Raw genomic sequence first — 12,616 nt, forward strand, 5'->3', positions numbered from 1 at the left:
AAATTGAATCACCTCTTGTCTCCTATTACAAACATATCTTGCTAGTTTAATAATAACACTCTCTTTATTCGTTCTCGATTTATCTTGAACACAAATATATTTCTGACATCTGTGACATTTAACCTCTTCCATTTAATTTCACAAAAATATCCTGCAACTGTGGTAATAGCAGTGGCAGTGGCAGTGGCAGCTGTGGTCTTCATGTCTACTTACGGGGAATTCAGTCTACTTCCGGGATTTCCTTTGCATTCGAGCTGTGGCTTTTTGCATTCGTCTTGCGGGCAATTGGAGATGGTGTTGTGGCAACTTGCATTTGTACATTTTTTTCTTTTTAGCAAAGCATTTGGACTATGCAGTGCCTGACGCTTCTCTGCCAACATATCGTGGACAGAGGAAGAACATTTTTTTACCTCATTGGCTGCCATTGACAACGCTAGATATCCAATCCATTTGAAGTGGAACCAGCGTATTGGCCCGAATATAAGACGGCCCTGATTATAAGACGACCCCCTCTTTTTTAAGACTCAAGTTTAAAAAAAGACTTTTTGAACAGCAAATTTTTTTTTTATACAGAAAATAATTACAGTGCATCCGAAACAAATGATTATAACAATATATTTGAGAGAAAAAGCATGTTATTTTGCCTCATTCACATTTAAATATGTAAACTAAAGTGCAATCAGCTTCTGGTTTTGAAATGTAAATAAACCAATCTATTGTGATAAAACAACAAAATTGCAATAACTGCATTAACCATCAAAGTGAAGTCTAACTGTAACTGTAGTCTTGAAACAAATCTGAATAACAAAAAACATTGCAATAAAATAATGCTAACTGGTTAAACTTGAGAGTAGCTGAGATTTGTCATGACAGAACATTACTTCAATGATATCTGGCACCATCTAGCGTCCTGAATGGGTATAACGTCTAGACCGCGAATATAAGACGACCCCCTCTTTTTCAGTCTTATTGTAATGCAAAAAACACCGTCTTATATTCGGGCCAATACGGGTACTTTGCGGTTTTTCTCTTATCAAGGCGGATTCTGGTCCCCATTAAACGCAAAAAATGAGGAATTACTGTATTAAAGGCTCTAAGTTGAAAGACTTAATTTGCTGTAACTTATCTAATGGTTTGGGCTTAAATGGATCAGTATTTGTACAAGAACATACTAACGTAGAAATGTATATGTTTTAAATTCAGTCTCCTGGCACTCCTATTTCTCCGAACTTTGAACTCCTTTACTGTAAGCGGTTCTCCACCAGTTTCCATCAAGATAACACACGTGCGATTGTTACAACATTTTGTTACACTGGAAAAGCGATGACACATAAATGAATCAAAATTGTGTCTGAAATTTATTTTTAGAAGAATACCCTCATTGTCTGGATGAGATCATGAGAGACTTTGGGTGACTATACTGGTGATGGCATCATCAAGGTGAGTCAGGTGATGACTGCTCTGCATTTAAGCGATTCCTTGGAATAGAACCATGTTAGGAAGGAGTATTTTTTTTAATTTAAATTGTACTCTTGCACCGATAATTTTTTTTCCTCTTGATTCTGATATCTGGCTGTTTGGTATTGGCTGATTCAGATACTGCACCAATGCCATGTTCTTTGAAATAGTATACTGTTTAAAAAAATAATAATAATACTGCATAGTTGAAAATAATTGCTTTCATGACTTGGTCAGATACTTCTTAAAAATATTTGTGAAACAAAAATTACAAATAAAAACTGTGTATTTACAGTCAATTCCATTATACCAGGGGTCCCAAGCCACCGGGCCTGGGACTGGTACTGGTCCACATTTGCGACCGGGCTGCAGAGAAATAAGAAATAATTTATGAACGAGCGCGTTCTGGCCTCTTGACACATCAGTGTGCCTGTCTATTCTGTATAGATAAAATGATAAAACTGGACAGGATGTTGTCATAGAAATTAGAGATGTCCCGATCGATCGGGACCGATGACGTCATTTTCAAAGTATTGGAATCGGCAAAAAAATATTTAAAAAAAATATATATATATTTTGATTAAATCGTTTTCTAATTGTATTTAACGTAACAGACATAATGTGTTACACTCTTTCAGAGTCTTTAGTTTAAGCTTAAGGTAGGGTTATCAAATTTATCGCGTTAACGGCGAGAATATTTATGACATTTATCACGTGACAATATTTAACGCAATTAACGCATTCGCTGCACGACCCACTCACGCATTGTCGCGTTCAATCTATAATGGCGCCATTTTACCCATACAGCATATAGAGCTAAAAGGCAGCGTAAAATGAGTAGAGAGAATTTTGGCAGCCTTTGGAGCCTTTTTTAAATGGCTAAAGCCTTACAATCCCTCTCCCAACAATTAGAATAATCGTGGGAAGCAATGTGGGGAAGAAAGGTAGTAATTGATCTTTTTCTTAACACCCTGTTATTTCCCAACGCAGAGAAGATATATCAATTGGTACCTCGACGCACAGTCATGGTTGCACTTCCCATCATGCATTTGGGCAGAAGTTAAATGGCTACAGTATCATTTACTGAAAGCTCAACAAATACACTAGATGGCAATATTTAGTCACAATATACAAAGTCACATTTATCCTTTAAGAATTACAAGTCTTTCTATCCGTGGATCCCTCTCACAGAGAGAATGTTAATAATGTAAATGCCATCTTGAGGAATTATTGTCATAATAAACAAATACAGTACTTATGTACTGTATGTTGAATGTATATATTCGTCCGAGTTTTATTCATTTTTTTCTTAATGCATTGCCAAAATGTATATGATCGGGAAAAATTATCGGGAATGATTGGAATTTAATTGGGAGCAAAAAAAAAAGCAATCGGATCGGGAAATATCGGGATCGGCAGATACTCAAACTAAAACGATCGGGATCGGATCAGGAGCAAAAAAACATGATCGGAACAACCCTAATAGAAATCCATTGGAGCTAACTTTTAGCATCTATTTTTTATGTATGGCGTAAAGCACTCAGATGACTTTTGCTGTGGCATATTTGTCTTTACCATAATTTTCGCTCTATAAGGCGCACCTGACTAAAAGCCGCCACCCACCAAATTTGGCACGAAAATTGCATTTCTGTTCATAGATAAGCCTCACTGGACTATAAGCTGCAGCTGTCCTCACTGTATCATGGGATATTAACACCAACCGGTAACACTTTATTTGACAACGGCATCAAACGACTGTCATAAGACCAAATGAACCACCATGAAGCTTTAAACCACCTGGCTGCAAAGCTTCATTGCTTCAAGAAGCTTCATTTGGCCATCACTGCTCCCTTGGGGGAGACAGTCAACCACTGCTGCCACCTGCTGTCAACACTGTTGTTGTGCAACATGCCTCCAAACATGCATTGCAGTGCTTCAGATGTAAATAGCAATCGAAAATCATGTTCTGTGCTAATTATTTCTTCAGTTGCTGTTCCACTTGTTTCATTAATTGCTACTTATGGCATTTGGTAACACTTTATTTGACAGTGGCACCATAAGATTGTTATTAGACAATCATAATTAGGATATGACACTTCCATAAGCATTTATGAATGCTTATAACAGATGTCATTTAGTGTTATTTGGCAAATCATCTCACTTTTGAATGGATGTAAAAGATCTAAGATGGACCTAAATGGGGTTAGTGGCATAACTTGCCGGATGACACTTAATGGCATTCAGTAATGCCCAGGATAGTATCATGTCATAATTATGACAGTCTTATGAGTCTTATGACACCACTGTCAAATAAAGTGTTACCTATTAACACAAATAAATCAACAAATAAACAGCACGGGACTATAAGCCACATGTTTACAAATGAAGGAAAAAAGAAGCGGCTTATTGTCTGAAAATCTTTGGAATCTTTGGAAGGACAATCAGCGATAGGAGAAATCTCAAAGACTACATACTGCGCAGTATCGGTAAATTATTCCTTTGTACTCCGATACCTGCATTTTACTGCCGTTCGTGGCAACTTCCGATTCCAATTATCAGTGCAACGCTAGTAAATTATAAACATCTTTTAACCTTCCTGGAGGAAAGCTGACTTCCATTGAGTCTACCTCACGAAAGGACAAATGTTCATTCGCAGCCACCCTCCCAGTTCAAATGGGTTGGACTAATCTGATGAAAAGAGCACGTTTGAACGTCTATCACCATCAGTAATCCAAAGTGACGTTATCTAAAACGGTCTTCCTATCAGGACCTTTTCTTGTTGCACAATTTCACCATTCATAAAACTCATTTGGGATTGTTGATTTTTTCGTCATGTTTGTCAAACGCAAACTCACATTTTTACTTCCTCTTTACTGCACCGGACATATTGTTACAACACTGATATCCAAAGCGTAAAATAATAGTGTAAAATATGTCATTGTTATAAAAACAAAAAAAAAACAAAACAAAAAAAAAAAGATGTTGAAAAAATGGACACTGAAGACATGAATAGTACCGCATTGGCCCGAATATAGGACGGCCCTGATTATAAGACGACCCCCTCTTTTTCAAGACTCAAGTTTGAAAAAAGACTTTTTGAACACCAAATTAATTTTTATACAGAAAATAATTACAGAACAATACAATAACAATATATTTGAGAGAAAAAGCATGTTATTTTGCCTCATTCAAATCTTAATATCTGAACATTTAAATATGTAAACTAAAGTGCAATCACATTCGTAAATGAATGGCTTCTGGTTTTTGAAATGTAAATAAACCAATCTATTGTGATAAAACAACAAAATTGCAATAGCTGCATTAACCATCAAAGGGAAGTCTAACTGTAACAGTAGTCTTGAAACAAATCTGAATAAGGAAAAACATTGCAATAAAATAATGCAAACTGGTTAAACTTCAGAGTAGCTGAGATTTGTCATGACAGAACATCGCTTCAATGATATCTGGCGCCATCTAGCGTGGGTATAATGTCTAGATCGCGAATATAAGACGACCCCCTCTTTTTCAGTGTTATTTCAATGTAAAAAAACACCGTCTTATACTCGGGCCAATACGGTAGTTATGTCGCAGTTGTATTTATAAAAATGGACTATAATTTTTTTTTTTTTTAAATAAAAAAATTGAGATATCAATACAAAGAAATGCAGATTTTGAATTATAAAAAGTGATAAATAGAAAATGAAAGATCGCTAAAAAAGAATAACATTGAAAATGACACCAAATAAAGACTATTTTGAATGAAAAAAAAAAGACAAAGAATGATCGCCGTCATGCGTAGCTAATAACTACAATATTTCGGGTTAAGACGTATTTACTCTGCTTTTGTTAAATCTAAACTTGCACCATAAATTGTGAATTTGCAACATTGTAGTTTATTTTTTTGCCAAAGTATATTTCAGCAATACAGTACACCAAAAATATGAATATATACATTGCGAGTTCATTTATAGCATGTGCCCGTAAATTTCAAGTTAGGGATTCACTGTGTTTCTAGTAACAAAAAGTAGTCAGCAGCCCTGAGTATATACAGTGATGCCTTGAGATATGAGTTCAGTTTGTTCCTAAACTCACACTATAACGTGCAAAAAACATTTTGGGCCAATACATTTTTATTTTTTTAAATACTAATTTACTGCATACCACTTGAATGTAATATCATAGCTTGGTTAGAGACTGCTTAACTCATTGGCTGCCACTGACTGCGCTAGACGTCCAATCCATTTGAATTGGTAGTATTGGCAACAATTGAACCCTCCCACTTCACACAGATTGGACGTCTACTGGTGATAAACTCATTTCCATACCAGTATCTGAGTCAGTGCAACACAAGTCATGATTCGAGTCGTTTTACTCATATCTGAAGGCATAGTTGTTTGTGTTTTGATGCGTTACACGAATCCGCGTTTTTGCAGTTTTCCAAACCGCTCCCTCGAAAGTTCTCCATTGTACCGCTTAACCGGCGCCCACTTTCGCCAACAAAATCCACATCATCATTCAGATGACATTGTTGCGTTTAGGGTTGGACGTGTGCGCCGTAGAGCTGTCCGTCGCCATCTCGCCGTCTTTCAGCAAGAATGGGAAATAATTGGACAAGTACAGCACTTTGAATTTTGTGCTGCAGAAGCAGTAAATGAGCGGATCCAACAGGCAGTCCAAGTAGGATAAAACCAGGAGGCCGTCAAAGGCAACGGTGGCTTTATCCTGGGCGGACTCGCGCCACTCCTCGACCCGGGCCACTAGCAGGACCATCCGTGCGATGGTGCATGGCAGGAAGCAGAGAGAGAAGACCACCATGACCGCGGTGACCACGAAGACGGCTCGCCTGAGTTTGGTTTTGTCGCCCACTGTCTTCTTGCGCAGGCGGTTGACGATGCGCACGGTGCAGTAGACCAGGATGACGAAGGGGATGAGGATCTGCGTGAAGAAGACGGCTTCTCGTAAGCTGTCCACTACGTCCTGGTGGGGGGATGACATGTGAAGTTAGAATAAGAGCGTAGAAAAAGAAGTATTATGTTGAATTTGAAGTTGTATGTATATACTTTTGATAAGGTAATGGGTGCAATACGTAACCTCACAAAGAGATATCCTCCAAACCCTTTTTGTGTTAGTTGATACATATTTATATTTTCACTACTTTACACTGTATTTACTACTATATATACTACTGTATATAACCTGTTTTGACCATAGTATGTGGAAAGATAAAAGCCTATGACAATCCCTGCAGTTTGTGTTGAATTATCAAAGATAAAACTATTCAGTCTCATTTTTTCCTGTTGAATGTTTATCCTAATTAGTTGAGAAAATATTATCAAGCTTCAAAACGTTTCGTTGACCATGTTTAATTGTCAAGGGAGTAGGGCTGCAGCTATCGATTATTTTAGTAGTCGATTAATCGATGAGCTAGTTAGTTCGAATAATCGAGTAATCGGATAGGGAACATGAAAAAGTAAAATACCTGAGCTGAGCCTCAAACTGCATGAAAAATGGTAAATAAATGATCTAAATACAACAAAAGAACAATTGGCTAACTTACATAGCAAAAGTCCACTAGCTTAAATGCTATAAAATGCTAACGTTTTTTTCTGTTTTTTTTTTTTTTTTTTACAATGCTCTTAACAAATGGTTCAGACACATATTCCCACAAATCAGCTAAGTATACCTATAAACTAAATTATGAATGCATTAAAAAAACATTAGCTCAAACAAAAACTCAGCTTACGTTGGTCTTAACAGGGAGCAATTGGATTCAGCCATGTGAAATGAGGCAGACCAGAGGGCAGTGTATCCACACTAATCAATAAAACTAAATTCAAACACTTTCAAAACAAACCATTACGATGCCACTTTAATTGAACGAATACTCGAAGCAGAAAAATTTAATTTGAATATTTTTTTCTGATCGAATACTCGAGTTAATCGATTAATTGTTGCAGCACTACAAAGGAAGGGGACCACACTATTACAAATTACAAAGACTTGTCTTTTGGGGTCCAAAATGTTGATTAAACGTTGTTGATTCAATCATGAATCAACCTTGAATCAACGTGATTTGATGGAAAATTACATATTCAATGAACAATATTGAATAAACATTGACTCAACGGTGATTAAACATTGGTTTTGATGTAAAATCAACGTTGATTCAATATTGAATCACAAAATTAATTTCACATCAAAATTAATGTTGAATCAACGTTGATTGTTTCAATATTGAATCAACTTTAATTTTGATGGAAAATCAACGTTGATTCAACATTAATTTTGATGGAAAATGCATGTTGTTGATTCAATACTGAATCAACAACATTAAATCAATGTTGATTCAACGTTGATTTTACATCCAAATTAACATTGATTCAACGTTGATTTTCCATCATTGGGAATCAAACAATCAATGATGGACATTAAAACAATGTCAACGTTAATTTTTCATCAAAAATCAACGTTGATTTAACATTGATTTTCCATGGAAAATCAACTTGGCTTTTCCATGGAAAATCAACATTGATTTTCCATCGAAAATCAACTTGGATTTTCCATGGAAAATCAACATTGATTTTCCATCGAAAATCAACTTGGATTTTCCATCGAAAATCAACTTGGATTTTCCATCGAAAATCAACTTGGATTTTCCGTCACAATTAACGAATCAACAATATTGATTGAATTATATTCTCCATCAAAAAATCAACGTTGATTCAACATTGATCCTCCCCAAACATTAACGTTGATTCAACGTTGATTTTCCATCAAAAATCAACGTTGATTCAACATTGATTTTCCATCAAAAATCAACGTTGATTCACCGTTAATTTGGGGGGGGGGGATCAACGTTGACTGATAACCAACATTTTCCATCAAAAATCAAAGTTGATTCAGCGTTGATTTTCTATCAAAATATCAATTTCCATCAATTATCCATTTATGTCCATCTTGGATCTTTTACATCCATTGAAAAATGAGATAATTTGCTGAATAACATTAAATGACATCTGTTGTAAGCATTAATGCTAATGACTGTTATGTCATGATTATGATTGTCGAATGAAAGTCTTATGGCGTCAATGTCAAATAAAGTGTTACGAAATACCATTACTAGCAATTAATGAAACAACTGGAACAGTAACTGAAAAAAATAATTAGCACAGAGAATGAATTTTATCTGTAGTGCTGCAATGCATGCTAGGAGGCAAGTTGGACGACAACAGTGTTGACAGCAGGTGGCAGCAGAGGTTGACTGTCTCCCCCAAGGGAGCAGTGATGGCCAAATGAAGCTTTTTGAAGCAATGAAGCAGACAATTGGTTCAAAGCTTCATTGTGGTTCATTTGGTCTTATGACAGTCGTATGATGCCGCTGTCAAATAAAGTGTTACCGGTTCATATCTTTTGGTGTAAATATCCCATAATACGGTGAGGACAGCCGCGGCTTATAGTCCAGCGCGGCTTACCTTTGAACAAATGCCGTTTTCGTGCCAAATTTAGTGGGTGGCGGCTTATAGTCAGGTGCGCCTTATCGTGTGAAAATGAGGGTATCTTGAATCCTCGACCAAATCACTCTTTAGACACTCCTGCCTGCTTGTATGCAGTAAAACCTTTGTCCTCTTTCCACCTAAATCCGACGTTAGAACACAGTGAATGTTTTGAGTTTATCACAGTGAAAGCCAACTCAACGTTCTGCCTGGGTTGGCCCCCTATGGGAAGGCATGGCGCAATGTTTGTCGGAGCTGTCTTGTCAACTGATGGTGGAGTCTATGATTCAACATCTTTCCGACGTCAGTCTGCTGTCTGGGTACACATTCTTAATACAGAATGCAAACTTTAAAAAGTTTACATTTACGTAATTCTTTTCAAAGACAATTTAAAGAGCGTAATCTATTTAATGTTCTTTTATGTATGTTTCAAAGACCTTCACTACATTTGTTCTTGTAAATATTAAAGCTACATTATGAGTTTAGCGGAATGTACTTTCTTTTAGTAAACACTGGAAGCAATTTAGCGCATGCATGTTTTTGGAATGCGGCAGGAAGCCAGAAGAGAAGCCGAGATCCCATGTAGTAAACCTTCCTGTGAGGCCGCAGTGCTAACCACTGGGGTGTTTTATTAATAGACTGGCGCTACATTGCGAGCAGAACCAATGAGATGCTTTTAGAATTTATCCAGTACTGTAGCGATCTTCTATCAGACTGTACCTTAATCAGAGTGTCATCCTTGCTGGTCTTATGACTGTTGCAGCAGTCAAAGTTCTTGAGCATGGTGGGGATGGTGAGTGGCAGAAGCAGCACCCAGATGAAGATGGAGATGTGCGGCGACTTCTTGAGAGCCTTCAGCAGGTTCTTCCGACCCGGGTGCACAACGTTGAAGTAGCGGTCGATGGACGTGACGGTGAGGAAGGCGATGCTAGCGCCCCGGTTGAGGAAAAACATGAAGAGCATGGCCTTGCACACTGCGTCGTTGCCGCTCCGCCGCTCACCCTGAATGAAGTTGTACGCCTTGATGGGCAGGCTGAAGAGCAGCAGGATGTCGGCCAGGACCAGGTTGAATAGGAAGATATTGTTGGTGTTGGACTTCCAGAACTTTAGCTTGAAGATGAAGAGGTGCAGGACAGAGGCGTTGAGAGGTACCGCCAGGATGACGATGATGATCATGATGGCGGCGTAGAACTTGTAGAGAGACTCGTGCGTAGCCTCACAGTCCTCGATGAGTTGATACCTGGAGCCGTTAGCCATGGTGGTGGCGGGAGAGCTTCTCTGGAATCAGAAGCAGAATGGCTTTTATCAGCTGTCAGAAACTCAATTTGAATCATTTACAGTCAAAAAGCTAGAAGTCGAATCATCTTTAAATGCTCCCAGAAACAGAATTTGAATCAGTAGCAGTCAAAATGGAACAAAAAAGATATGCAATGTGTCACTGTAAACTAATAGGTCAAGTGTTGAAGACGCTAACGCTAAAGGGAAAGATGTTGTTGGAATATCTGCTAGTTTTGGTGCGCACTATTCCATACTGCTTACCTCAAGGAAGAAGCCGTAAAAAGTGGTGTCCTGGGTTGGGTCGAGTCGAAAAAATGTTGCCTGCCCTTGTCTGAGTTGCAGTTTTCAGGTTCTCAAAAGTGGGTAATGGGGTCTCCAGTCTGAACATACAACCCACTCGCAGGCATCAAGTTGACAAGAAAATCCTTATCATAAAACTCCCGATTCCAGTCCGACTGGTTCCTTCGATGGAATGCAGAGCAAATTCACGAGTTGTTTTCTTACCAGGATGGATACCCCTTTGGGTATGAAGTTCCAGGTAGGTAAGGGGTCCAGCCTGGCTGAATTGGGGTCCCGCTTGTTTAGCTTCTGTTCACGCCAGCAAGCTTCAACTCTGGAACTGATTCACAGCGGGAGAGTGGCGCAACTGGTTTCTGCGCTCCGCTCAGGGCTCCTCCTTATAGCCCCAGGAGGTGAGTCACCGTGGGCCCGGCCGGCCCAGTGTACAGCCTGCAGTTGGATGGCTCAACATTAGCGCGGTCATATCCTTGGACGTCCGTTGTGGACGTGATTATGATTGACAGACAGTCGCTGACAGTCCGCAATCTTGGCAGCAAGTGTGAGAACTATCTGCTGAGCTATTCTGAGGGCTTGCATGTAGCCGACATATTTTCTCATGAGTGACACCATCAACCTCATTTAATTCAGTTCATGCTAAACCTTGAATGACGCTAACTTTCGTATCTGCGGTAACATCAACAGAACTAAATTTGCTTTGAGACAATTTTCATAGACATACTGTACAAGTTTCTCATGACTGACAGCCCCGCCAGTGTCGCCCTCTTAGCGTCACTTACCGCCGCAGCGGGACCTGCTTATGGGATGCCTGGGAATTGACGGTGGAGCTGGTGATTTATTTTGTGACCGATGTGGAAGGAGAAGCTGCGAGGAATGCGGTGTTCCTCAGGGAAGAAAAGGAGGCATGCCTCCTCACTCGACAAGTCCGGACAGCTTTTCCGAATGCAAATTTTTTCCTGTCAAATATGGAAAAGAAGCAGAAGGACTGATGATAAGATCTTAAAAATCAAACGCTTGAATCATTCAATCCAACTTGTGTGCTTTCAAGAGTCAAGGTTGTTTGGTTTCTTTTCAGTTAACTATAGAGCTGACCTTTGAACCTCGTCTCAGGCAACACTTTATTTGTCCAAGCCATCTGATGGCGGAGGATCAAGGAGCGGCAGAATTGCTGTAAAACTCAAACAGTCTGCTCAAGTGACAAACTACTATGAGGCACTTTTATGGACTATAAAGATAATGCCGACTTGTTTATTTATGCGCATCGAGATGTTTGACTGGTCGCTGGTTGCCAAAGTAAAGTTTTTCTTTCACACAAATTAGCTTAACAGTTAATTTGCTCTTTACCTTTGACGGTGATAGACGTCCAACTCATTTAAACTGGGAGGGATTGGCAGCGTGTTCTTGTAAGAACTCAACGTTCCTACTTTTTCCACGTATTTCACGTTTCCTGTCAAGTGTAAGTTCTTGACCAAACGTCATTAGTGGTTATGACACAAATGAGTCAGTGTAAATTTCATTGGTCACTTTACCAACTGAAACGTGAATCAGCATAACTCGTGACAAATGTTGAACTGCTGCTGTTTCAGCGAGGACCCAAGTTCAAGCGGTTAACTCAATTATGTCTCTGGAATAAATCGGTACCCTGGAAAGATTACCGAGAGATTCTTGACTTCTTCTGTCATCCAAGTAAATATTTTTTATCTCACAGTTGATCATTCCCAGTAAATCTTTCATGACCTTGTTTTGCTTGGAGGCATGACTTATAAATGACATGCTGACATCAAAACCAATTCAGACGTGTCTCGTACATTACAAACTCAGTCAAGCGTTTAACCTAAAAATCATTGGCTGATAGCTTCATTGTGTCTCATCGTTTTTTTTTTTTATGTGACCTAGTCATGGGTGTCAAACGGGGGTAAAGTTGGACATACAGTGGGGCAAATAAGTATTTAGTCAACCACTAATTGTGCAAGTTTTTCTACTTAAAAAGATTAGTGAGGCCTGTAGTTGTCAACATGGGTAAACCTCAACCATGAGAGACAGAATGTGGAGAAAAAAAAAGACAATCACATTGTTTGATTTTTAAAGAA

At 38.6% G+C, this 12,616-nt stretch overlaps 1 protein-coding gene across 2 annotated transcripts; it reads right to left on the reverse strand.

Annotated features, from left to right (window-relative positions):
* Window positions 1–2,003: 2,003 nt before the first annotated feature.
* On the reverse strand, window positions 2,004–11,471 carry LOC130907335 (12-(S)-hydroxy-5,8,10,14-eicosatetraenoic acid receptor-like). Of its 2 annotated transcripts, XM_057822283.1 has the most exons (5): window positions 11,306–11,471; window positions 10,734–10,958; window positions 10,491–10,609; window positions 9,672–10,229; window positions 2,004–6,435 (listed from the first exon to the last, which is right to left on the reverse strand). In XM_057822283.1, exons 4-5 carry the CDS (start codon window positions 10,206–10,208, stop codon window positions 5,974–5,976), a joined length of 999 nt encoding a protein of 332 aa, XP_057678266.1. In that variant the 5' UTR covers window positions 10,209–10,229; window positions 10,491–10,609; window positions 10,734–10,958; window positions 11,306–11,471; the 3' UTR covers window positions 2,004–5,973. The 2 variants fall into 2 exon arrangements, with proteins under 2 accessions (XP_057678266.1, XP_057678264.1); XM_057822281.1 differs by having other exon boundaries at window positions 10,491–10,958.
* Window positions 11,472–12,616: the final 1,145 nt, after the last annotated feature.

Source organism: Corythoichthys intestinalis, chromosome 19 (genome assembly GCF_030265065.1).
Source record: "Corythoichthys intestinalis isolate RoL2023-P3 chromosome 19, ASM3026506v1, whole genome shotgun sequence".
Classification (NCBI taxonomy): Eukaryota; Metazoa; Chordata; class Actinopteri; order Syngnathiformes; family Syngnathidae; genus Corythoichthys; species Corythoichthys intestinalis.